Here is a 27,780-nt window from a genome sequence, read left to right on the forward strand (position 1 = left end):
GAGAGAGCACTTTGAATGGAAGATCCACATAGCCCCCACTAGATCAGGGCATCCCTAATAATCATGAAATTATTTCATTTTTAAGCGTCAAGGTTATCTTCAGTATCGATTTATTACAAAGTCTATTTTGTGGTTCTTTTCAGAATGAATAGAGAATCATTGCTTTAAAGCTGACAAAGTAAAAGCTTTCCCGCTGTTGATGGAAATATTTGGCCTTGATACACACTTCAATATCAGCTGCCTGTGGTCTGTGGAGAAGACTGAAATAAAAGCTACAACCACTGTCAAATGGGTTTATGGCTTTATAGTAGGCACTGGGCTTTCAGCAACACTTCAGATATTGATTTACCCCAACACGCTAACCTAATCTTTGTTTGTCCCACGGCTGCACTTTAGAGCCAGCAAAGGATAAAACAGCTATGCCACATCAAGAGTTTTCATACATGTTTTGTGTGTCAGTTATTTGCCAATATAGATTCTTACAGTTTATTTTAAACAATTGAGTGATCTTTAAATTGAATGGCTGCTTGCTCTGTTCTACCTGTAGGCATTGTAGAAGAATACAAGCCTCCCTTTCACGACGCCGTCCCAAGTGATCCCAGTTTCGAGGACATGAAGAAGGTTGTGTGTGTTGATCAGCAGAGGCCCAACATCCCTAACAGATGGTGTTCAGACCCCGTAAGTCATGTTCAAGCTGTCAGAAGTGTTCAAAGATTGCATACTTAGGATATACAAAAAACAACAACATTCATTTCAGTTATATTCTGGTTTGTACACGGATGATTAATTCGTTTTTTCTCAATTTACTTTCAGACTTTACTGTCCATGGCTAAACTAATGAAGGAGTGCTGGTACCAGAATCCTTCCGCCAGATTAACGGCGTTACGCATCAAAAAGACTCTCACAAAGATCGACAACTCTCTGGACAAAATCAAAACAGACATTTAAGCCTGCCTTGAGAAGAAGAGGTAGACATACTGAAGACAACCAGAGGGTGGACCATCCTGGAGACATCTCACAAGACAAGAGACTTGATGGGTTCAGTGCCCTTATAGTGGCACACAAACCTATATTTATTTAAAAAACACTTGACGGGACACATTTTGGCATCCAAAGATGGCTTACCGGGCATTTCTGAGACTGCCAAAGGTCTTGGAGATAGGAAAATATATCTATTCAACTTGTGACATAGGAGCTGGACTGTTAGCAATGTTCTCCGAGGAAGAAACTGTTACCTGGGCATTTGAGTAGGCTCGCTTTTGTTAGAACTGCAGATTTTGTCACATTTTTTTGTTTAAAAAATGTCTGAACATATTAGCATTTTCACTTTCTCTTTTAAATTGTACTTTATTCACCATTTGCATAACAGTGGATTCCTTTGCAAAAGAACATGCCAACTTTATTTGCCAATTTAGTCTGCATACTTTCTTAAAAGGAGACTACAGCGAGCAGTGTGATGCTTTACTTTGTGTCATGCACCTGTTTACAATGCTGTCTGAACAGGATTCCTGGGATCTCACTCATCCCTTAACGTTTAGTGTACAGCTGCATCGATGGCACTGTTGTTTTCCTGAGATATCGTCCAACTAAAGGTACCTTGTTGCAAACCTTTTGTATATCACCATTCATTTTACATTGAATGACCTGTTCTATGTTTTGTTTCTTCAGCTTTACAGAGACAAATGCTAAAAGAACAAATCAAATATCTGCTAGATACTGAACTCTATTCCTCCAGAGGCTGTAAGTAAGCCTGTAAAGCCTGTATACTGTCCTAACGCGTGCATTGTTGTCTTAATGCGTGCATTGTCAAGTAAATGAAGTCAAACTTCAGCCTTTTTTATTTCTTTAACATTTTATATCAATTAGTGATTTATTATAATTAAATAGAAGAAAAAATGTGTTTTTGTCTTGTTGCTCTTTCCAGTAGATGTATTTATTTGATGATTCTCCACTTTGGTCAAGCCTGAAATATCATTTTGTGGTGTTATATTTGACCATATAACCTTTTCCCTGTAATATATCAGCTGTTTCTACTAGGTAACTTGTTTATTTTTGAGGAGCTTTAATATAATTAATGTTGTTTTAAGTACTCTCAACCGGTTTCAAATCAAGCCCCATCTATCCCCTTCTAACTATTCAGTCATGTACCTTTCCAAAGAATCAGAATCGGTTTTATTACCAAGCAGGTTTACACATGAGGAATTTGCTTTGGTATATGTGGTGCATACCAAGACGAAATAAAATACAATTGTACCGTTATAACAGCTATTTTAAAAACACTATTTTGAGATTATTATAACAAGTTAACAATATTTACACAAAATATAATATGAGCAAAAAGGTTCAGTCAAATATAATATATGAAAAATACTTAAATACTGTATTTAAAGTGGAAAGCTGTGCTGATTTAAAAGAGGTAGGTTGGAGAAGAAATGTGCAACGTGCAGGATTTACAAAGGAAGCTAAAACTCACATTTATATTCCAGCCTTTATTTTTGACTAGTTAAAGGTTTACACAGAATTAATTCACTGAAAATGTCAAAAGCAAAGGGGTTTTCCCTGCCAGCTGTAAACTGAAACGGCTTGTGCAGCAGGTATCTTGGTAGATGTCAAACAGAAACTGGACCCCTAATGTTTCTCAGACTGATTAATATGCGAGGGGAGTTATGAGCCAGATGACACAAACACTAACAGTAGGTAGAGGTCTGACAGTGCTGAGACTGCTTGCTTTTATCAACAGCGGTCAGGCTTTCTACGTAGTGTGTCTCTATATTCGGTGTCATTTGATCCATCCTGCACTTACAGAACACAAAGGTTAGACTCCAGTTTCTAAATCCCATCATGTTTTACCCATTTTTCCAATGGATTTGCAAACATGCTGTGAACTTCTATGTACTAACAACTAAGACAAGGAAAGATATGAGCAGTAATATTTGGTCCCACATTATTGCCTGATCTTGCAGCCCTGTTCTACAGATGATTTATGTGTGAAAAACAAGATTCAAGACGTTGTTTTATTTTGTAATGTGCTCATACGATATGTATTCCTTCATATCAGTGTTTATCAAACGAGAACAAATTTGCTGACGGATAACTCCAAGCAGGTATTATTCCAGCACAGGAATACCGAAATATCCCTGGTTAAATTACAAAATTGTCTTCTAATCTGCTATGTGCACTCTACTTAATGGGAATTTAGAGGAGTTAGGGTAATTGTACAATAAATGGAACAGCAGCATCTTACCTTGTCCAAGTGCCCACAAACTGGTAAAAAAGGTCATTTGAAAACATCCAAGTAGACAAAATATTGATGTAGCTAGTATGTTGGCATACACATTACCTTTGCTGTTTGTTCCTACTGTCGTTGTAACACTCTGGATTAAATAATGTCCTCTGTTAAAAGGATTTGCAACACACTTCTCCCTGGCTCTCCTTCACATGTCTTTATCAGAGGTCTGCAGCACTAATCCTCTTAAATTCCCGTCAACAGAGGCGGAGCAAACCTCTCTCTGCGAACGCACTTCCCTCTCCGCATTTACTGAGGAGCATTTTTGAGAGATGCATGCACCACGGACATTACCGCAATGAGAGATGGTGTGTGTTGTTGTAGACTAGCTGTGTGACGGAGGGTCTGACTCGGAGCAGATGCGGCTCTTGCCATGGTTCGTCCCGGGAAGCAGAGCGTTGAAGCGGCGTTGATCTTCCTGTCTGTCGCCCAGCTCACCGCAGGTACAGTACCTGCACTGCACCGCGTTTATCTAAAGCATACACTTAAATCAAGGTGTTATGTGATTTAGTAAAAATCTTACCTCATAAATGGCTGGTTTATTGGAATTAATAGTTAACTATTGTTGACTTTTGAAATCCCTCATATTGTTTCAGGGAGATTAAATCGTCCATGTCCCCAAACATGTTCCCAAACAACATGAATTACGTTTATTTAACTTTGAAGGAGACTTTACCAATAAACTCAACTTTACACCTTTATAAATGTTCTCTTCTTTCTTCTAATATTTTATCCGCATTAGGCTCAAGTTATGTTGCTTTTAAAGCTCTGAAGGCAAAGACTATTTCTTCTTAACGTCCCTTCTACAGGAGGCCTGAATATTGTTCCGTTTATGTCGCATGTGGTATGACCACGTGTTTGCCCAAAGTAGCGTACATTTAAACATAGAGTGGTTTGTCAAAAACTGTTTGGCAGTTCTGGGATTTATCCCACATTTTCAGAAAGTAGAGTGTTACCATTTCCCAGTGAGTACCCATGCTGTAAGATTAAGCTCAAATCATTGTCACTTATTGGGTAAAAAAAAAAAGGGTTTAAGATATTAAATGTTATGGTTTTATATTGCGGGATATCTTTTTTTTTTACTTGAACATAGTGTGTTTGGCTAGCTTCTCCAATGTATGAAGCTTTTTGTTTTCATTTTTAATAGAAAACTAAATATCTTTGGGTCTCAAAGTCCTGGTCATACAAAAAATAAACCATTTGAAATCAGCATCTTGGGATTTAGGAGTTGGTGATTTGCACGTCATTATTTTCCAATTTAAAGCTAGATTATTAATCAGTTATGAAATTCTTATTTGTTGCAACCTTAATTGATACTGCAAGTGTCGGTCTGAAGGCTGGTTGGCTGTATTATTCAATTCAATTCAAAACCTTTATTTATCCAGGTAAAATCCCATTGAGATCAATGATCTCTTTTTCAAGGGAGACCTGCAGCAGTAGGTTCCACAAGAATACATAAAAACATAAACAACAGAACAACAAAAAGACATACAGCAAAATGTACAGGGATTACAATTTACATATTTAACCACATGTACAGGTACCAACAGCATCTGATTTTGTAGCATCCAAGCGAGCTTTAAAAACATGTAGTGGTACTAGCTTGGTAATTTTCCATTCTTTTTGCAGACTGTTCCATGTTAGTGGAGCTGCACATCTAAAAGCTTTCTTCCCTAAGACAGTCCTAGCACTTGGCACATTTAATAAAACCACAGCATGCGATCTCAGGCAATAAGTACTTTCAATTCGCAGAGAGATCAGGGAGCAGATATAAGATGGTAGTTTAACCAACATGGCTTTGTAAATGAAAAAGTACCACCAGTGACTGAGCCTCCGTGCAGTAAGTGATGGCATAACCGCCTTGGTATACAGGGTACAGTGATGCGTAAGTGCTTTACAATTTGTCAAAAATCGCAGTGCACTGTGATACGCAGCATCTAACTTGCTCAGGCAATGGGCAGGTGCATTCATATATAACAAATCACCATAGTCCAGCACAGGTAAAAAGGTCACAGTGACTAGCCTTTTCCTGGCCTCAAGCGAGAAACAGGACTTATTTCTGTAAAAGAAACCTAGCCTAACCCTCAGCTTTTTAAGCAGGTTATTTACATGAAATTTAAAAGTGAGACAATCATCAAGCCAGATACCCAGGTATTTGTTTTTGTTTTTTTATACTTTTTTTTATTGAGTCAGGCACAATGAGTTTACATTTATACAGTCAATATTTTTATTTATTTTTCCCCTTTCCCTCCTTCCCGGTCCTAGCTAGTAAAATAAATAACTAACTAAATAAATAAGATAGATACCTGTATAGGTAAAAGTAAAGTAATATAGAAGATAATATTAAAAGATATGTATAGATAAGGGAATAAAGAATAGTAACAGTAATACTTGTACCCATATACTCATGTATACCCATGTTCACATGCACATACATACACGTACCTACATACATACATACATACATGTATACAAAGACAGAACAAATACAAAAAAAAACATACATTCGTAGTTCCCCCTCTTTCTCCTTAATGTAGTGTCTTAAGTTCAGCTATGTAGGCTATCATAGAGCCCCAGACAGATTCAAATAGTTTTGAGGAGCCCCTCAGGTTATATTTAATCTTCTCCAAGTTCAGGTACAACATTAGGTCTTTAAGCCATTGAGATGCTTTAGGTGGTATAGAAGATTTCCATTCTAGGAGTATTCTTCTTCGTGCTAAAAGAGATGCAAAGGCTATACTGTCCTTAGTTTTCCTCTTCAACATTCGGTGGCCAGGTATTACTCCAAAAATGGCAGTTTCTGCACATGGTGTCAATACCACGTCCAAGGCCTCAGTGACGGAGCGTCCACACTACAGCTCCAAAAATAGCTTGGAGCTGGGCGTGTCTGGAGCTTGGGGATTTTATTCAAGCAACACGACCAACAACCAATCACATGAATCTCCCGCCCCCGACATACAAAGCAAAAACCCCCGGGGATTTTATGCGAGCAATATATATATAAACTCCCCAAACAGGCGAAAACCTACCAGTTTCCCCCACTGTCTCTGCCACCTCCCTCCATGCCTGGTTCCTCCGGTTTGTATCCCGGTAGGTGAAGAGGGTCTGGTCATACAAAACCGGGTGATTTGCTACGGCGATAGTTAGTTTCTCCTCCGACTTTTTTTGAAATATAGAAATGAACGGCGGGATATCTCTCCCAGCTTAGACGCGGTTTGATTGGCTACGGCTTCAGCTGTCAGATTTTGGGAAACGGGATTTGATTGGCTGGCGCTGGCTACTCCGGCGTCTCAGGCGACAGAAGTTGAACATTGTTCAACTTTTGTCGCCTGAGACGCCTCGCTCTGCTACCCACAATTCAGTTCGGCGAAAAAGCGCGGCTACGTGACGTCACCCCATTGAAAGTGAATGGGCAGATTGGAGCAGATTGGAGCTTTCAACGCTGTCGACGCTGTAGTGTAGACAGGCCGTAAGGTGATTGAAAATGCTTGTCCAGTATCCTTGTAGGCGAGGACAAGACCAAAACATATGAGTCATGTTTGCTGGTGACATGTGGCATCTGTTACAGGTGTCCGTAACATTTGGATATATTTTGGAGAGTTTAGAGTTGGTGTAATAGATACGGTGGACAACTTTTAGTTGTATAAGATTGAGCCTGGCACAGGACGTACTACTGTTCACTCTCGCTAATGCGCCATCCCAGACCTCATCATCTATGGCTTGAACTAGTTCCTCTTCCCAATGTTGTTTGATTTTACCAAGCGATGTTTCTGTGAGACGGGAGACGGAATTGTAAATTCTTGAAATCAGACCTTTTTCGATTGTTAAAGTGGATATTGGGGAATGAAGGGTTGTTTAGTTTAACCCAGTTTCGGACCTGGAAGTAGCAAAATAGATGAGTGCTTGGAAGGCAACATTTGTCAGAGAGTTGGCTAAAGCTACCGAAAACATTGTTAATGTAAAGGTCCCTTACTCTTATAAGACCTACTCTCTGCCACATAGAGAAGGCCCCATCAGTGTAAGGGGGGAGAAAGAGATGGTTGTTGCGAATGGGACTATGTATAGAGGAACCACAGAGTCCATGAGCCTTTCTGAATTGGGACCAAATTCTTAGGGTGGAAACAACAATCGGGTTATTCGAATATTGAGTTGGCCGGCTGGGTAATTTAGATGTAAGCAAAGCCAAGAGTGAGGTATTAGGACAGGATTTGGCTTCAAGCTCACACCAACTCAATGTTGGTTCCTTAGTCCATAGAATTATTTTGTGGATATTGGCTGCCCAATAGTAGTGTCTTATATTTGGAAGTGCTAATCCTCCTGTAGATCTATGCCTTTGTAAAAGCTCTTTCCTAATTCTAGGTGTCTTCCCTTGCCATAAAAAAGAGGAGATTAGTTTGTCTATTTTACGAAAAAGTGATTTTGGTAGGAAGACTGGCAGACATTGAAAGAGGTACAGAAAGCGAGGGAGGATGTTCATTTTGATACAGTTTACCCTCCCAGCAATAGTTAAATGTAAATTATTCCACCTTTCCAAATCATATTTGAGCTTGTCAATTAGTGGTGGGAAGTTATCTTTGTAAAGGTCTGAGAGTTTTCCACTTATATTCACGCCTAAATACTTAAAATTACTCCTAGACATCTTGAAGGTGAAGAGTCTATCGGGGATCTGAAGGGCCAGGTCATTTACGGGGAAACACTCACTCTTGGAAAAGTTTAGCTTGTACCCTGAGAAGGTTCCGAATCGGGTTAACAGATCTATTATCTGAGGAATGGTAGATATAGGGTTAGAAATGAACAATAGTAAATCGTCAGCGTATAACGAGAGTATGTGTTCAGAGCCATATCTGGTAATTCCTTGTGTAAAGCTGGACGATTTAAGCGCAATTGATAGTGGTTCGATTGCCATAGCGAATAGTAACGGGCTTAGAGGGCAACCCTGGCGAGTACCTCTACCTAGTGTAAAATATTGAGAACTTATCCCGTTAGTACTCACTGAAGCCTTGGGTGAAGAGTATAACAATGCTATCCATGAGACACATTTGGATCCAAGGCTGAACCTCTTAAGGACCTCAAATAGAAAGCCCCACTCCACCCTGTCAAACGCTTTCTCTGCATCCAATGAGACCACCACCTCTGGTGTCTCCTTGGATGCAGGAGAGAGGAGGATGTTGAGAAGGCGACGGATGTTGGAGAAGGAGTATCGGCCTTTCATAAACCCAGTTTGGTCTAATGATATGATGTTTGGCGTGACTGATTCAAGGCGTATGGCTAGTATTTTAGCCAGGATCTTATAGTCCACATTCAGAAGGGAGATGGGGCGATAGGAGCTACATTCAGAATTATCCTTGCCTGGTTTTAATAATACAATTACTACCGCCTCAGTCAGAGTTTGTGGCAACTTTCCACGGTCCAGAGAGTCTTCAAACATTATCAAAAGAAGGGGGGTCAATTTATCAATAAATGTTTTATAAAACTCAATTGGATAACCGTCTGGGCCCGGGGACTTGCCACTCTGGATCAACCTGATCGAGTCAGCTATTTCACTAGGCTTTAGAGGTTGATCCAACTCACCCTCCTGAGCTGGTGTTATGGACGGAAATTCCAGATCATCCAAGAATTTAGTTCTGTCCACATTTTCGACAGGGGCTTGTGAGGCGTATAGTCCGGAGTAAAAGGTTTTAAAGGTGTCGTTGATAACAGATGGGATTGTTGTGAGTTCACGAGTAGGGGTCCGTATTTGTTTAATTTGTTGAGAAACCGACTGGCTCTTAATTTGGTGTGCTAGGAGGCGACCCGCCTTCTCCCCATGTTCATACTGAAATCCACGCGATCTTAAGAGCAATTTCTCAGTCTCTTGCGTTGAAAGTAAATTGTAGTCCATCTGAAGATTTTGCCTTTCTTTATCTAGTTCAGGGGATGGACATGTTGAGAGTTGGCTATCTAGTTTAGCTATACTGCCTAAAAGTTCTAACTGTTTTTGCTTTTTCATTTTGTTTTGCCTTGCAGAGTAAGATATAATCTCTCCTCGGATCACAGCTTTTAACGTCTCCCACAAAAGAGATGGTGATATCCCATCAGACATATTGGTTATAAGGAAATCATCAATAGCTTTAGAGATTGTTTCACAGAATCGATCATCGTTTAATAGTGTACAATTCAGTCGCCAGGGGGGACGTGTCTTTTGTAACAGTGTGAATGAGAGGTCAAGTAACAATGGGGCGTGGTCGGATATCACTATGGGTGAGTATTCTATGTTTTTTACAGCGGGAAGAAAATAGTTATCGATAAAAAAATAATCGATTCTCGAGAATGTTTTGTGAACCAAGGAGTAGAAAGAAAACTGTTTCGCTTTGGGGTGGAGAGAACGCCATGGGTCCACACAACCCGTTTGACTCATAAATAGTGAGATGGCTTTAGCCATTTTAGAGGGGGAGTCCCGTTTTGGGCTAGATTTGTCTAAAAGCGGGTCCATTGTACAGTTGAGATCACCGCCCAAAATCAAATGGCGGGAGCTTAGGTCTGGTAATAATGATATCACTTTTCCCATGAATGCTTCATCATCCCAGTTGGGCGCATATAGATTGGCGAGAACAACATTGACATTATTGAGGGAACCAGAAACTATCACAAAGCGGCCTTGAGGATCCGCTATAACCTCAGTCGGGCTGAACTGTATTTTTTTATGCATCACAATAGCTGCGCCTCTTGCTCTACTACTGAAATTGGAATGAAAGGTTTGGCCAACCCATGATGCCTTTAACCTATGGTGGTCCTTAGTGGTCAGATGAGTTTCCTGTAGAAAGGCAATTTCCGTTTTAAGGTGTTTTAAGTGGGAAAAAATTCTGCCTCTTTTAACCGGGGCATTCATGCCCTTAACATTCCAGGAGACAAGTCTTAGACATGCTTCACCATTTCCTGTTAAATTAACCATCATCAAAATATGAGCCTGAAGTACATGAAGAGGTAGTATGCAGCCTATTTAATGGAAAGCAGGAGAAACGAACAACAAAAATACAAAAAAATAAAATAAACATATAGTAGGACCTAACACCCAAATTCTCCCCAAAAAAAGAAATGCTCTCAAAAAGGAGAGCCAAACACACATTCCCTTTCCTAAGCTTGTTCCTAAAACGAGAACGAGCAGCAGGACTCCAAAAAAATATGTCACTTCCGTATGACATTAACCTATAATCTAACTAATATTCCTGAGCAGACAGGGCTCCTAACTCTACAATTGGTCTGACATGCAGAGTAAACAGTCTAGTTTAGTTTATAGCCAATACAAAGTTAACCGCACAAACCTGAGATGGTTCCTAGCAAGGCTTGTTTCCCCCGGACCGTGCCCCTTTAACACCGCTACACCGGAAGTGGCCATAGTAAACATCACACAACAACAGAGAGAAGATAGTGCACATGCTGGATAACAACATCCATCCATACCTCACGGTGGATCCATATCAGGATATCTTAATACAAACATACTCAGGTTAAACATTTCAACTTCACCGTTTCCTGAGAAGTCCGTTTGTGAGTGTTTATTTGCCGTGCATTCAGTCCAGAGAAAGTCCGTGCTCCACAGCCTCCCACTACTCCGGCGGGACAATGCGTTGGATGTAGAAGTCCTGGGCTTTTTGCGGACAGTCAAAGTAGTAGTCGTCATTTCTGAAGGAAACATGAAGACGAGCTGGGTGCAACAGGCGGAATTTTATTCCTTTCTGGTAAAGAGAATTCTTGATGGGGGATGAACGCAGCTCGCTTTTTGGCTAGGACGGAGCTGATATCAGGATAAACTCTCAACTCGGTGCCGCCGTAGTCCAGCTTATGTTGTCTGGCCCATCTTAAGACTGCTTCTTTTTCCTGGAAACGGAGGAATTTTACAATGAAAGCCCGAGGTTTCCCCGTGTTGTTGGAGTCTCCCGGTCTGGGACCCAGGGAGCGGTGGGCTCGTTATATCTCCGGAGGACTGCTGAGAACACCGGGACCCGTCACCTCCATTATCAAGTCAGACACAAACCTTATCGGGTCCTGACCCCTCTCGCGCCCCTCGGGTATGTTTATTATCCTCAAGTTGGACCGCCTGGACCTGTTTTCGAGGTCATCCACCAGATCCTGGAGTGTGATGGTTTGGGACTGTAGGGACTGAACAGTGGCTTCCATCAAGTTGAGTTTCTCAAAGTTTTCACCCACCACTACTTCGATTTTGTCGAGGCGGCTGTTGAACGATGCCACTTGTTGTCCCAGTGAGTTTACCGACCTCTCCAGGGAGTCCGTTGATTCTTTTAACAGTTTAGCCATGTCGGATTTGAAACTATCACTTTGTTTGCTGAGAAGAGCCTCCAGGTCCCCCTTGGTAACTGGGCAAGCGGCAGCCATGTTAGCTGCTATCTTAGCCGCTGTGGTCGCAGCTCTGGTTGATTGTGTGGTTGATGTCGATGGCTGTTTCTGTTTCCCCTTAGACATTACTTCATAGTTCCCTTAAATATGAGCATGGTTTGATTCGGTTACCAGATCGGTTTTGAGTAGTATTTGATAGGTATAGAAAAGTTTGTCAGGAGCCCTCCACGCACACGTCTGCTCACTCCCTCATCAAACGGAAGTGCAGGTATTTGTAACAGGTAACCACTTCAAGTTGTATTCCTTGCGTAGTTACAATATCCAAAGCAGTCTCTGGTGTATTTTTAGCTTTAGCTTTAGAAAAGAGCATTACCTTGGTTTTATCCACATTTAAAAGAAGCTTAAGCTCGGAGAGCTGAGCCTGAATAATGTTAAAAACAGCCTGTAATTTAACAACAGCCTCGTTAATCGAGGGACCTGCACAGTACATAACAGTATCGTCCGCATAAAAATGTAAGGTGCTCCTTCGACATTTTCACCTAAACTATTAATATAGATAGAGAATAATAGCGGACCTATAACTGAACCTTGTGGTACACCATTAGTGATGTTTAACCACTCAGAAGACAGCCCATCAAACTGAACACATTGGGACCTTTCAGAGAGGTAGTTCACAAACCACCCCACTGCATGGCTGGATATGCCAATACTGACCAACCTCTGCTTCAAAATGCGATGATCGACGGTATCAAAAGCTTTGGATAGGTCAACAAATAGAGCTGCACAACTCTGCTTATTATCTAAAATACTCGTAATATCATTCACCACTTTCATTGTGGCAGTGATGGTGCTATGTTGCTTTCTGAAGCCTGACTGATGTTTAGACAGGATGTCATTTGTACATAAAAATTCCTTTACTTGTTCACTCACTAGGCGTTCAAGAACCTTAGCCAGAACTGACAATTTAGAGATGGGTCTATAATTGTTTAATAAGGTGGCCTCCCCTCCTTTTAGTAGTGGCATGACATAAGCTGACTTCCATACTTTTGGAATTTTGTTCGTGCTGAGAGAGAGGTTCAAAAGAGTAGTAAGAGGTGGAGCAATAAAATCTGCAGCTATCTTTAAAAAGAAAGGTTCTACGTTGTCCGGGCCAGCCGGCTTTTTAGGATCTAGCTTGGTTAAGACTTCACGAACAACATCAACAGTAAAAGGAGTAAAACTGAAAGGGTTTTCCAGACCACATTGTTCTGAGTCACCAACTGTGGTGTTCACAGAAGCAGAATTAGAAACAGAATGAAAGGGAGAGCCACAGGACACAAAATGCTCATTAAAACAATTTAACATGGTAGCCCTATCCGATATAGAGCCAGATGCTGTGGTAAGGCACGGAGGTAGCTCATTACGGATATCACCGGTGGATATCGATTTTATGGCTTTCCAGAATGTTCTAGGGTTGTTCAGGTTCTTTGTGGTAACTGACAGATAATACTTAGATTTAGCACTTTTGACATGTGAAGTGAAGCTATTTCTTAGCTGCCTAAAACGCAGCCATTCTACCTCTGAGCCTGATTTCCTAGCCTTTGCCCAGGCCTTGTTTCTCTCATGTAGGAGACTAGATAATTCAGCAGAAAACCAAGGATTGTCTCGTCCCTTCACTCTAAATGTAAGCAGGGGTGCATGTCTATCTATAATTTCCATAAAAATAAAAGATAAAAATAAGACCATGCAGTCTCAACATCAGCACACAGATCGATTTTTCCCCAATCAAACCCAAACAGATCATGTACAAAACCCTGCTCCACAAAATGTTTTATGTCTCTCTTGATGATAATGCGAGGTTTAACCTTTTGGACTTTTGTGTCCCTAATTGTGGCTACAACACAGTGGTCACTCAGATCATTCGCAAATACTCCCAAAGCTGAGTATTTATAGGGAATATTAGTTAGAATGAGATCAATTAGGGAGGATTTATTTGGGGACTTAATATTAGGGCGAGTAGGACTGTCAACAATCTGAGTAACATTTAAAGAGATACAAAGGTTTTTAAAATCCTCTGACACTGTAGTTAACCAATCCCAGTTAAAATCTCCAAGTAGCACTATTTCCTTGTAGTCTAGTTGCGATAAAAGATTTGCTAGCGAAGACAAGGAGTCTTTGACAGCTGAGGGGGGTCTGTAACAGCCCACGACCATGACCTGTTGACCCTTTGCCACTTCTATATTTAAGGCTAAAAATTCAAATTGCTTATTGATAGATTTGGAAACTAATGTGGATACACTGAACTTATTCTTAACCCTTTGGAGTCCAGGGCTAATTTGGCTGTTTTCGCATACTTTTGATTTGTCTTACTAAACCCCATTAAGAAATGTTTGGCATGTCAATGTTTGGTATCTTTTTTTTAAGGACAACCTCACCTATATAACCTGATAGTTATTTCTGTCATTTTGAGATACTATATGAACATTTTGGACCCAAAATCACAAAAAAACGTAAAAACAGATTTTGAAAATGATATTATTTTTCATATAGGTAACACAAACATACACAACGAAACCATTTGAAAGCTGGAAATATATACATGGGATGTCACTATGATAATGTGAAAGTTTGATTTAGGTAGCATGAACCTATATACAAATGTTATGAACAAATAACAGGTGTATCCATAGACTTTTTTCCCTCATTTCTCAAGTTCTGTCAACAGTGACACAGTAGGCACAACAACATATTTAAAAGCTTAAATAATGTACATGTGATTTCATTCAGATATGGCAAAAGTGTTATTATAAATATAATACATATATATATATATATATATATGTATTATGTACAAAAATCAGTTTTTTCTGTCTTTATCTGTGCCACGCTTCAAAGCAGTTTCTGTCAACTATGAAACAGAGGGCAACATCACAGGCTCCTCCTCCTCCTCCATGTCAAAAAACAAGCTTATCGCTTGACTCACGTTCAGAGTTCTCTTCATTATAGTTTAATCTTCAAAACTCTAGATCTATCTAACTAGGCCTATATCTAAATTCTCAATGTTTGTCTGTCACTTTACTTCAATCGCAGTCTCCTGCCGTCTCTCTTTGTCTCCCGCCGCCTGTCTTCGTATATCTTCGTCTCTCTCCATTTCCCGCCTTCTCTCTTCGGTTCCCGCTGTCCCTCTTCGTCTCTTTTCATCTAGCTTTGTATCACTCCGTTTACCTGATTACCTCACCCCCTCCCTGGTAAATACATCCTGTTGAGCAGAATCTACAGTTTCCAGTATTTTCCGTTTCATAAAATGATAAAATACGGCGAAGATATTCAAATATGTGCTTCCATTTTTCATACTTTTGAAATATATCTGTATTAACTTTATATCATTGTATGTCCGTGTTTATTGGGTCTTTTTGCATGAAACAAATACTGGCATATAGTTTCAAGCCAGTACTTTCGACAGAAATACACATATACATCCTGTTGAGCAGGATCTACAGTTTCCAGTATTTTCCGTTTCGTAAAATGATCGAATACGGCGAAGATATTCAAATATGTGCTTCCATTTTTCATACTTTTGAAATGTATTAACTTTATATCATCGTATCTCCGTGTTTACTGGGTCTTTTTGCATGAAACAAAGACTGGGATATAGTTTCAAGCCAGTACTTTCGACAGAAACACACGGCAATGTTGTCCGGACTGTTGTTTTTATGCGGCACAAGCTTGAACAGGTCATGTGATCTGATCACGCCGCTGTGACGGTCGACTCCAAAGGGTTAACATAAATGGCAACGCCACCACCTTTATTAAGCCGGTCGGTACGATACACATTATAACCATTTAAGGCAATGTCAGAGGCCAAAATAGATTTATTTAGCCATGTTTCTGATAACACAATGACGTCAGCGTCAGTCGAGCTCGCCCAAATATGGACAATATCTAGTTTACCTAACAGACTGCGCACATTCAAGTGGATGAAACCCAACCCAGACCTAGCTTTAAAATCAGCAGGAGTAGTGATCTGACTACTACTGGGCGGACCAGGGTTAGGTTGTACATTTCTTGACAGTAATAACAACAAAAAAAACAGGCATCTTTTCTTCTTAAGCGACACACATACATTGTCATCTACTTTAGAATCACCGGAAAAGTCTGCGAGAGTGTGATTAGAGCTTAAGAAGCAGTCCTGAAGAACTATCATCGCAGAAAAACAAAAAAGACAAACATATTTTGTCGAGCAGATTGACTGTGACAAGGCAACCGGTAATTGTTTGTGTAACACATCCAAACCTTTGCAGGGGATGCCCACTGCGGGTGGCAGAACAGACCTGAATCCAGTAGACTCCTCAGAATGACTAGAGATCTTCTCATAGTCCAAAATAGTTAACAGGCACAGCAGAATCCCGATATGGGCCATTTCCCCAGACCAGCACACAGAATACGCGATGTTCCTGGAGCAAAATCAGCACAGCAGCAAAGGACAGACGAAAGCAGCAGCGTGGTATCCCCGGGGTGAAAGCAGGCCTCTGCAACAGCAGAACCAGGACAGGTGGAAAGCAGGCCCCAGCCGTGGTAAAATCCTCCTCCGCACAGCAGCACACGCCCGGTGGAAGCAGGCCAAGCCCGAACCGTGGATCCACTCCGTCTCTCCGCGACGACTCCGGGGTAAAAACCTCTCCAGTGCAGCCGTATTCTACAGGTGGGAGCAGGCCTCCGTAGATCGCAGATCACAGGCAGCAAAATGTATATTATATTTGCAATGCATTATAAAATGCATTGCAAATAATTGGCACTGCTTGTTGTTAAAACAAAGCCTCCTCCTCCTCACTGATGAATTATACCTGTGATTTATGTACTGCTGTCTGTGTCTGTCCTGCTCTGATAAATAGGTGTGTGACTGAAAGCTTTTCTGTTTGATAAGGTTAACGGTTGTAGTGTGCTGAAACCTCCCTTTGTTTTTGGCTACAAATGGTGCAGACTTTAAATAAGACATTATCACCAACTTATAAGAAGTGAATAGATAACTAATAGAACCCCACTTATTGAACACTTCCTTTCGTCAAATAAGTTAAACGCAAACATTCAGCTGATCAGCAATGTGTTTTCTTTAAGGTGCCCTCATTTTGGGTTATATACTGCATTAAAATGAAGAATATGCTTGTGAGTTTTTTAAATGTTTAAATAGTCAGTCAATAGTCAGTATGTTGTTTTTGCTGATATATTTTTGAGAGATTAACATTGTTCTTTATTTCCTGTTTCCCTAACTGAACACTTTAGCTGTTTATGATACCTATTCTAAAGAATAATTAATTTGTATAAACTATAAACAATGGAGAAAAATGTAATAACCTCCCTGCCACCTCACATGCCATTGACAATTGTGTTCTTTAAGAAAGTGTGTGCAATGTGCTTCAAAAAGTTGTTGCTTGCCCAAGCAACTCCAAAATATGCTGTTAAAGCATAATGGAACTAAAATGCCAATCTTTGTATTGCTCGAAGTCTGTCTGACTGCTACGGAGCCCCCTAGGGGACATGGAGATGAAAAAATGTTGGTATACATTTGTTTTTACAAAAAAAATGTTGAGAGATCTCTCAAAACTTTTCATTTGGCTCAATGTATTTCCGGGTCAGTTCGGCAACACAGAAACCACAACAATGGAGTGGTTCATCGATTTTTACTTAGAGCTTGGTCTAAAATATAAAGATATAACATCAGTGCTTGGCAACAGGCACGGGTTTCACATAAGTGAAAGACACCTCAAGAGAACACTCAGAGCGAGGACGTCGCAAAGCATAATCTGAGCTGAGTTATTGACAGATTCAAATTTCGCGGATCAATAACTCATGAACATAACGTTGTAAAAATACAAACAACATGACTTTACAATCATAGCAAGGTACAGGGTCGTTTTTATCAGAACAGTTCGATACGCGCCGTAATCCGAGCTAAACATCAAGAATTGGTCACAATAGAGTGCCACTGTGACGCGTCCTAAAACCCGGAAGTAAGCTGCACATGGGTTCCTTTGACAAAAAAAGCAATGCAATTTCTCCATAGGATTTTGGAAAATAGCTCGAAATAAGGTCTGTGGTTGACACACATAAGAGACGGGTCACGTTTTGTTCAGTCGGATAATCTCCACATGTCTACCCTACTTTTATAATTTTCTAATCATAAATCTATCGATCATAAATCTATCGATTAGATTTTAGGACGCGTTACTGTGGCACTGCAGCTGGAGGAGAGAGGAGTGCTTAGGGACCGTCTACAGCAGCATTTCTCAAAGTGTGGGGCAGAGATGTGATAGGTGGGTCGCGAATGGACGCGATGAACGGGAGATTATTATTATTATAATTTTTTTTTAAATACTTGTTTTGGACCTCAGGCCGGAATCTAACCTGGGTCCTCGCGGGCACATATGCATATGCATGCAATGCATACAGAGTTAAGGCTGTTACGACAGTATTGCAACATGCTTTACGGCATGGGAAGGACTGCTTTACTTCGGAGTAAGCCCGCCAGTTGTTATGTTTCGGCCTACTGTAATGTCTTGATTTACTGTTGAATAAACCTGAGTCGTAAATGATACTCGACCCTCGATCATTCTACATGGTGTCAGAAGTGACCGGTGAGTCACAGGAAATAAATAAGACAAAGTAAAGGAATATAGACGGCGGAATGGCCAAGTTTAATCCCCCAGCGAACTTTTCTTTTGATAAACCGACTGAATGGCCAGAATGGAGGCAACGCTTTGAGCGTTACAGACTCGCTACTAAACTCGACAAAGATGACGGGAGAGTGCAGGTGAACTGCCTGATTTATGCCATGGGCAACGAGGCAGAAAACATATTTAAGTCGTTCACTTTTGCCGAAGAAGATGACGGCGATGACTTTGCCGTTGTGGTGGGAAAGTTCAACGAGTACTTTTTCCCGAGGAGAAACGTTATCCACGAGAGGGCATGTTTCCACCAGTGGGTCCAGCGGCCAGAGGAGAAGGCAGAGGGTTTCATCCGAGCCCTGTATGATCTATCAGAACACTGTGAGTTTGGCGCAAGCCGAGATGAGAATATCCGCGACCGAATTGTCGTCGGGATACGAGACGGAGAGCTCTCGCGCAGGCTACAGCTAACGGCGGACCTAACACTGACGATATGGACCGTCATGCAGTCAGAGGAGGTCTGCAAGTGAGTCTACAGGAAGACACAGTGGGATCAGTACAGGAGGTGAGATTCAAAGAAAAAAATAACATGGAAACCTAAAAATACAGAAAATGGGGGGGAAGTGAAAGGAAATGTGGTAAATGTGGGAAATCACAGCATAGCAAGGAAGAAGGGTGTCCTGCAGCTAAAGCTACATGCCACAAGTGCAATAAAATAGGACATTGGGCCAGAGTGTGCCGAAACAACAATAGATCAGTGAATGAGGTCACAGGGACTGTACAGGCTGAGCAGACTCCTTATTTCTTAGGCTCAGTGTGCAGTGCAGAGGAGAAAGAGCAGTGGACAGTACAGCTCCAGGTGGATTCTACTCCAATGGAATTTAAAATTGACACAGGAATTTATGTCAGTGTCTTATGTGAGGATGCATTTCACACATTCACTCCACCAAAAACCCTGAAATCAGCTGACATCCCTTTAGACAGCCCAGGAGGTGAACGGTTGCTTTAATGCTACAGTTAGTTACAAGGAAAATAAATAACTACCTATTTGAAGTATATGTAGTCCGTGGCCAGAGTGTCAATAACCTACTCAGCCGGGATCTGTCAGTGGAGATGAACCTGGTAAGGCGTGTTGATGAAGTGAAATTCACTACCAGTGAACACCTTCAAGCCTATGGTGAGCACGGCACACTAAAAACTGAACCTAGAATCCAATTAAAGGATGGGGCTCAACCATATTCAGTGCATACAGCACGTCGTGTGCCCTTCCCAATGTTACAGATGGTAAAAGAGGAACTGCAGAGGATGGAGAAGAACGGTGTCATTGTCGAGCAGTGGGTGGGCATTAGGGGCAAAGCCCTCGAATGGTTTAGGTCGTATCTGACTGGTAGGACTTTCTGCGTCAGCCTTGGGGACTCTGAGTCCTCGTCTGCTCCTTTGTGGGGTTCCACAGGGCTCAGTGTTAGGCCCCCTGTTATTCTCCCTGTATTTGTTCCCTCTTGGGTCCATTCTTAGGAAGCACGGTATCGCTTTCCATTGCTATACAGACGATTGCCAAATATATGTGCCACTTAAAAAGAATGACTCATATTCAGTTAAACCACTGTTAAACTGCCTTGAAGACATTAAATCCTGGATGTCATGCACATCTTTAAAATTAAATGATGACAAAACCGAAGTGATGGTTTTTGGTGCCCCTCGGACCACTCCTATAGACCTAGGATCATTGGGCCACTCCACCAGGCCTACCATCACACATCTTGGGATAAAGATGGACCCTGAACTCAAGCTGGACAGCCAGATCAAGAAAAACTCTGACCAAATTAAAATACTGAAACTACACATTTGTGAGTCATTAAAAAAACAAACATATCTAAGGAAACATTATTTGGGACTGATTCCAACACAATCAAGGTAATATTTATTGTTTTGCTCTCTGAAGTAGGCCTACTAAATTGGAACAAGATGCAGGTTGCTGGGTTTTTATTTTTTCCGAACCATAAACATTTCAATTCACACTCACTTGCAGTAAAAAAAGAAAAGGAGTCTCTTGTGTTCACAGCATGAACTTTGACCATCATCTCAAGATTCTTCCAGTTGTGAAATGATCTGGGAAATATGTATTAATGTTTTCTTTTTCCTTCTTGGAAAGAGTATTGCCATACACGTGCAGTATACATGCTTAGATTGCCACACTTCCAGGCCATTTGGGGTAGAAAGTTCAACAAACTGATTTTTAAAACACAAATCACACAGTTTAATGATAAATCCGATTATATATTTTGAACACTGGTTGCCTGAAGGGTTTATAATTACTATGGGTTAAGCTAAAATATTAAGTTCAGGTTCAAGTTTAAGACGTTATGGTTTTTAGTTGCCTCATTGAAAGCTTCAAAGCCACTGATCATCACAAGTTAGGATGTTTTTTCGAAGAACTTTATTTAGTATTGTGTGACATTCAGTGGAACATCAATTTAAATGCAATAATCTCAGAACACGGCGTTTTGGGATGAGTAAGAACATCCAGGAGTCCCTCTCAACAGGTGTCAAGTATGAATTGTATCAGACTTCCTACAGTGTCATGTTAGCCAGGTGTTCTTTAAAACATCTGTGTTTTTATAAGTTAAACAATTTTTACAGATGAAATTCAACTAGCTATCTGTTTACTTTTGTTACAACTAGATTGAGATAGGATTAAACCCTCTAACCTCACAAAACACTACATGAAGCACCTAACAATGTACACTCGCTGGCCTCTTTATCAGGTACACCTCTACAATCTTTGCAAATCCTTTTACAAAACAAATCCATTTGATTGTATTGGTTAACACTGTCGTAGGCCGCATGGGGTATTGTTGTTGTTTGGGTTGTTGTTAATGTAAACAATTCTTAATCTTTGTAAAAAAGTAGAAATTGATGGCAGTGCTGTTGTATTGGATTGCATTAGATTTTGTCTTATGAGGCCGGTGAGTTTATGTTTTTATTAAACTAAAAGGTTTTTGTTTACTTAGCAAACAAAAAATCCTGATACTGCAAAGGGGTTACAATAATTAATCTAATCCAACATTATTCAATACAAAATACAGCCTTTTTGTAACCTTTCTGATGAATATGTTTTATAAATCAAATCAAATCAAGTTTTATTTATATAGCACATTTATAAACTATTTTTGGTCGAGCCAAAGTGCTGTACATATAATAAAAATAGCCTACAGTAGAGACACTTGACAGCAAATACAACAGCACAGATTGTTCAGAATATCAGTATGAGAAAAAACGACACCCTCTGTCCGTAGACCCTCACATCGTACAAGGAAAAACTTCCAGAGAAAAACCCACAGTTTAAAGGGGAAAAAATGGGAGAAACCTCAGGGAGAGCAACAGAGGAGGGATCCCTCTCCCAGAACGGACAGACGTGCAATAGATGCCGTGTGTAAATCGAAGAGATAATACATTTTACAGCATATAGACCGAATGTTAGGAAATGCATGTGTCTGTAATAAGAAGATGAATCCACGAGGATGTCAGCTACAATCCTGTGGAAGCCATCAGGGAAGCAGCACGGCGAGACCCAGGCAGGACCGCAGAGACAGGTTCAGCCACGACCCGAAGTCCACGACTTAATCCAGAACTCAGGATAGAGGATCCAAGACACAGGACTACAGCAAGAGGATCAGCCTCGACTCCGGATCCCGGCATAGATATAGATACAAAACAAGAAAAAAATATTTGGCTGGGTTAATCGGAACAAGAGAATACACAGACACAGACAGAGAGGGAAAAGGTCATTGGATAAAAGTTATTCTTGATAACCCTCTAGAAAGATCTCATGAACTTCCCCACTCAATCTATCAAGACCCGAGCAGTTCTATTAGAAGTCCAAGGTAAAGGCACAGGCCGGCACATACCGCTCATGGAATCCCTCACCATATGAACTCTGACCCCTTAAGTGTACAAGTGAAGAGACACCATGTGTCAGCTCCTTTTTAGAATATATAACTTCAAATGGGTTATAAAAACCCATTTGAAGTTATGTCTCCACAAGTCAACACTGTGGAGACATTTTGTTTTTGAACTCTTTAATGTAGTGCAGCTAAAATAATTAATGTAATAATATATTATAATCCTACTGTTTATTTCCAGGTTTTCCAGTGAGCAGGCAGTGCACATTTTCGTAACAATCACTTAACGTCATATAAAACAAAGTATAACAGTAACTCTATAAGAACACAAGATTAGTTGGGTGTTAAACTAAGATGCATTACGCTGGTCACTGCACCTCCAGCCATTTAAGAGGAGGAACCTTCTTACATAACATGACCATCATGCTTCTAATGAGCTAGTACCACTAGCATTGGCAGTATGTGAATTGAGCTGCTAGTCTGGTGTGCTCTGCCCCCTTACAATTCGATTAATTAATGGTGAAAAGTGTTATCCAACCAGGTCTGAGGTGTGTGTGCCAGCTTTGCACCAACCACACCTGTGAGACGGCCGCAGGCGGCGCCTGCTGGAACTCTGTGATGCTGATCGAGGGGAAGGAGGAGACGTTGAAGTCGTGCCTGTCTCCCTCGGAGATGAAGGGTCAGGTCTTCTGCTACAGCTCTCGAAATGTCTCCAAAAGGAACTGCTGCTTCACTGACTTCTGCAACAATGAGACTCTGCACCTGCAGCCAGGTACGGCCACCATGATGGTTCTGAAATGATGCAATCTTTGGTTGTCTTTAATGGATGAAGCCTATTTTAAAGGTCACCTATTGTGCAAAATCCAATTGTTCATGTTTTTGTTACATAAACATGTATCCCCTCTGTTTAAAGAGATTCTGAAAGTTTCAGAAAAAAAGATTCGCTCACTTTTTGTCCTGATCCATTTATATAAAAACCTGTCTGAAAATGAGCTGATCAGATTTTGGCCACTTTATGATGTCATAACGATTTGTTAGAGCACCATTGTGTTTTTTTAACCTAATATCTCACAGAGGGGCATTGGGAGTGGCTCCTTATTTTCATCTACAGTAACAGACCCAGAATCAGCACTTTTGAAAGGGGGGTTTATGGGATGCTACAATGGGTGATCTGTTTGGTATTTGGAGCCAAGCACTTCAGAGACATGTTTTGTATATATCTGAGACCTAAAATATATTGATGAAAAACAGTATAATAGGGGACCTTTAAAACCATAAAGATTTTACCTGAAGTTGGAAAGAAAAAAAGAGACAGAAATAATAGATAAATAATTCCCTCAGACAGTGACTCGGACGACGTCATATTTCTCGATTGTTTTTTCGACAACAGCAGCACAACTCCCCCCCCCCCCCCCCCCTTCCCAATCTGTGTTGGATTTCCCAGTTATTCCAGCCCTGGCTAGACAATGTGGATGCTGATCCGACTAGATCCTGTGACATAACAAAATCCTGCGGGGTTAAAGGGACAGTGGTTAGGAATTCTCCCCCTCCCATCACTGATTTATAAATAAATGCTGCGTCAGCACATGTGGTCGTGCTGCCTCATGGGCCATCTGTCCAGAAGTTGTCCTTCAAAGCAGAGGGGGAGTATTTACACCTGTGAGTAGACAATTTAGCAGAGTGCACTGTGAGTTTGGAGTTACACTTAACATTGGGAACATTGTGGGTTTTTTGTGCTACACTGCTGCAATACATACATGTGTTTATCCGGTTCGAGCCCATGGCAATTTAAATGCTGTGTATAGGCCCACTAGCTTAACAACACACACATTTGAGATAAAGATGTCACTGCAGTAGTTGGAAAGGGATTGAAGGATCAGCTAAGATACCTAATCAAATCTGAAAAGTTTGATGTAAAAGATTGATTGTTTTTTTAAGTTACAAGCAAGTTACTTGAACAATTATAGACATTATCATAAAATAGTGAAAGTGAAGTCTTCCAATGTTGTGTTTTCTTTAACTAACAATCTCAAGGGCATAGATATTCATTTCTGTAACATGATACAGGATGACAGTTGTCAGGGTAGAGTGAAGCAGGAAGGACCCAAACGCAGATTTAAACTAAATACAACAACAGAACTCTTCCCAGTGAACACAGTCGAGACAAACAACAATCCAACAATGACAGACAGAAAAACCAGAACTTAAATGTACACAAGACTAATCACACAAACAAGACACAGGTGATGAGGGAGGAGAAAACACAGGGGCACCAGGTGAACACAATCAGGAAATTAGACACAGGAGGGCAAACACAGAGACAGACACTTTTCAAAATAAAACAGGAAACCAGAGACAGACAAAACACAACACAGACAGACCGTGACAACACTAAACAGGAAATGTTATGGATATTGCGCGATACATTATTAAGCATGACCAATTATTTATCTGATCAACTATAGTCAATTAATCGTCCTGCTGTTCCAGCTCTAATCAGCAGTCTTTCTTTGTAAAGGTATACAAAGAAACAAAGATGTGTTGAAAAATCTATTCAGGTTGGGCACCCACAGTAATCGTACAAAAGGTTAACAATGTGGTCTAGTGAGAGGGCTTTATTTGAAACAACAGACACAAAATGAATAACAAACACAAAATGGAAAGAAAAGAAGAGTTTCATCCCCCACTTATTTTAATTCACCTTAATTAATTAGAGTCAGATGGCTGCATAAATCAAATGTAGAGGTGATACAGGAGGTTTGAAGTGCAACGTACTGCAGACTCCAGCTGCGATGGTGTGGACTGTGAATGAGAATCAATCTGTTCCTTTGCTAAATATCAGACTATGATTTCATCCAGTGTGCTATTTATTTTATAAACACAAAGAGGTGATATCTGTTTGTGTCTGCGACTTCTGCACTTGCAGTTAAAGATTAAGTTATGTAGTTTGTGTTTTTCATAGCTCTAATTTCGCCTTAATTGTATTAATTGTTATTCCTCAATCTCACGTTTGTGTAAATGGTGCGTTAAAGCAACTGTTTTAAAGAAGAAATGACTGCTGAGATGCCTTTCTTGTCACATTAAGAGTCAATTATGCAGTAGCAGTTTATAGAAGATACAGTATTTTGCAACTGGGCCAGAGGAGAGTAGAGTCTTGTTTTTAAGGTCATGTGTAATGTCAAGTCATGATGGGCTCGAGTTGGACACAAGGACAGGATCTGTATTTAGGTAAAAGGCTAAAGAGGTCTTATGAAACTGTGGTTTAGTTCAGGACGTGTTGCTTTGCACATCTGCAGATGTTGCATGTTTGAGTCCCTCATGGTGAGGACATTTTATTCCTTAGGGATAGGAGAAGATAAAAAGGGCTGAAGAAACATACATTAGGGCTGCATTAATGATGTTGAAACTGTTTGTTGGAAGTGTTATACGTTCCTGAAATTATTCCTGAGGTTAATATGAAAGCTATAGCAATCAAAGTTGGCAATTTCAAAGTTTGGTTATGCTATGCTCTCACAGTGTTCACTCTTTGAATCTCATATTATTGTAGTGCTCACCACCTCTGCTATTTTGTTTGTGTCCATGTCTCACCTGTCCACCCACACACAGAATGAAGGTCAGAGATAAAAAAAAAACACCAGGTTACATTATTTTTCCAAACCCACTACTTATTCACAGTGCGGTTGTTGATCAGTCACTTATCTCTTCATTACATTTAAGTAATGACATTTATGTGCAATAATGAATTTTTCTGATGCTTTGGCAGACTAAACTTTGCATCTGCCAAATGTACAATTTCCATCCTCGAGTCTAAATGATACGATGTTGGACAGCTTTATTTTGCTGTGCTTGTGTTAAGGTCAGAAGAGCTTTTCTTTGTAATACAGTCAATTTTGGCAGTAGTTTTGCACCACTGATAAATGATTGTCCACTAAGATTAAGAAGATTAATTCACTCTCTCTGTTGTACCCAACACAAACAAAATATTATTCACCACCAGAGGGTGCAAGTTCACTCACATTCAACTGATTATTTGCCTTTAGAGATAGGCAAATGTGTGTGTGTGTGTGTGTGTGTGTGTGTGTGTGTGTGTGTGTGTGTGTGTGTGTGTGTGTGTGTGTGTGTGTGTGTGTGTGTGTGTGTGTGTGTGTGTGTGTGTGTGTGTGTGTGTGTGTGTGTGTGTGTGTGTGTGTGTGTGTGTGTGTGTGTGTGTGTGTGTGTGTGTGTGTGTGTGTGTGTGTGTGTGTGTGTGTGTGTGTGTGTGTGTGTGTGTGTGTGTGTGTGTGTGTGTGTGTGTGTGTGTGTGTGTGTGTGTGTGTGTGTGTGTGTGTAGAGAGGCCTTTGGAGGAGCCGGGCTGGAGCTGGCTGCAGCTGGCTGCGGTGATCCTGGTGCCCTCCTGCCTGATGTGTGTGGGGGTCCTGCTGGGTGTGGTGGTGGTCCAGGGCCACTGCTGGGCCCACAAGCAAGACCTGGAGGAACCTCTGGATGACCAGATGTTGGTGTCATCAGACAAATGTCTCAAAGACCTCATCTACGACATGAGCACATCGGGCTCTGGATCAGGTAAGAGAGATGGCGCTTATCTGATATAATGACCCATACTGGGTAATCTTGACAGACGTGAATAACTATAAAGCAAATACAGTTGAATAGTTACATAATTGTATTCGTATAGTTACAGGATTTTAACAAACACAAAAATATATCACATTTCCCCGCGCTGTCATCACTGCACTGGTTACCGGTGTCTTTCAGAATGATTTTAAAGTGCTTTCAATGATTTACAAGGCGTTACATAACATGGCCCCTACATACATCACAGACTGGCTTTCATTGCAACAAGGACACTCAGATCCTCTCATACTGAAAGTATTACACAAGACATCTGCAGAGGCTGCTTTCTGTTTTTACGGCCCCAAACTGGGGAAGAGCCTCCCATTGGATCTTAGAACAGCACTCTCCATTGGATTATTTGTATCTGTAAAGCACTTAGGACAGCATCTTGCATGAAAGGTGCTATATAAATAAAGATTATAATACCACAAAAATTACCCCAAATGAAAAGCCAAATTATACAGATAGGTCTTTAATTTAGTTTGCTGTTCTAAGATCCAATGGGAGGCAGTTCCACAGTATGCGTCCATAAAAACAGAAAGCAGCCTCCGCAGTCACTGATGTATGTAGGGGCCAGGTTATGTAAAGCCTTGTAAAGCCTTAAAAGGACATCTGAAAGAAGTCAAATCAATTCTGAAAGACACCGGTAACCAGTGCAGTGATGCCAGCACTGGGGAAATGTGGTCCTGCAGCATTCTGAATGGATTGCAATTTCTTTCAAGATGTTTTAGGGACACAAGTAAAAAGAGAATTGCAGTAGTCCAAGCGATTAGTAATAAAAGCTCGTAAAAGCATTCCGAGTTAAAAATGGTGTGATCCTGGCAACGTTTTTGCAACCTTGTTAAAATTGCTTAAAACATTTATATCACAGTCTAAAATGACCTCCATATTGGTAACTTGTGTTTTAATATATCTGGCATGCTGTGAAATGGAAATATACAATTGTGTGTCATTGACAGAGCTAAATCCCAGATCAAATGCATGCTAAAGGGTCTTTGAGCATGT

The 27,780-nt window shown here is 40.7% G+C and overlaps 2 protein-coding genes across 4 annotated transcripts in view; both read left to right on the forward strand.

Annotated features, from left to right (window-relative positions):
* LOC117466693 (activin receptor type-1-like) overlaps positions 1 to 1,898 on the forward strand; it is a 21,607-nt gene extending 19,709 nt beyond the window's left edge. For both annotated transcript variants that reach the window (XM_034110090.2, XM_034110091.2), the window contains exons 11-12: positions 548 to 678; positions 814 to 1,898. In XM_034110090.2, the coding sequence (XP_033965981.1) occupies positions 548 to 678; positions 814 to 948 (266 nt within the window). In that variant the 3' untranslated portion in view covers positions 949 to 1,898. The remainder of the gene's footprint in view (positions 1 to 547; positions 679 to 813) is intronic.
* A 1,579-nt stretch (positions 1,899 to 3,477) lies between these two features.
* LOC117466904 (activin receptor type-1C) overlaps positions 3,478 to 27,780 on the forward strand; it is a 30,319-nt gene continuing 6,016 nt past the window's right edge. For both annotated transcript variants that reach the window (XM_071207056.1, XM_034110408.2), the window contains exons 1-3: positions 3,478 to 3,729; positions 22,705 to 22,935; positions 26,494 to 26,724. In XM_071207056.1, coding sequence (XP_071063157.1) covers positions 3,660 to 3,729; positions 22,705 to 22,935; positions 26,494 to 26,724 — 532 coding nt within the window. In that variant the 5' untranslated portion in view covers positions 3,478 to 3,659. The remainder of the gene's footprint in view (positions 3,730 to 22,704; positions 22,936 to 26,493; positions 26,725 to 27,780) is intronic.

The sequence above is a fragment of the Pseudochaenichthys georgianus genome, chromosome 21 (assembly GCF_902827115.2).
Source record: "Pseudochaenichthys georgianus chromosome 21, fPseGeo1.2, whole genome shotgun sequence".
In the NCBI taxonomy this organism is placed as follows: Eukaryota; Metazoa; Chordata; class Actinopteri; order Perciformes; family Channichthyidae; genus Pseudochaenichthys; species Pseudochaenichthys georgianus.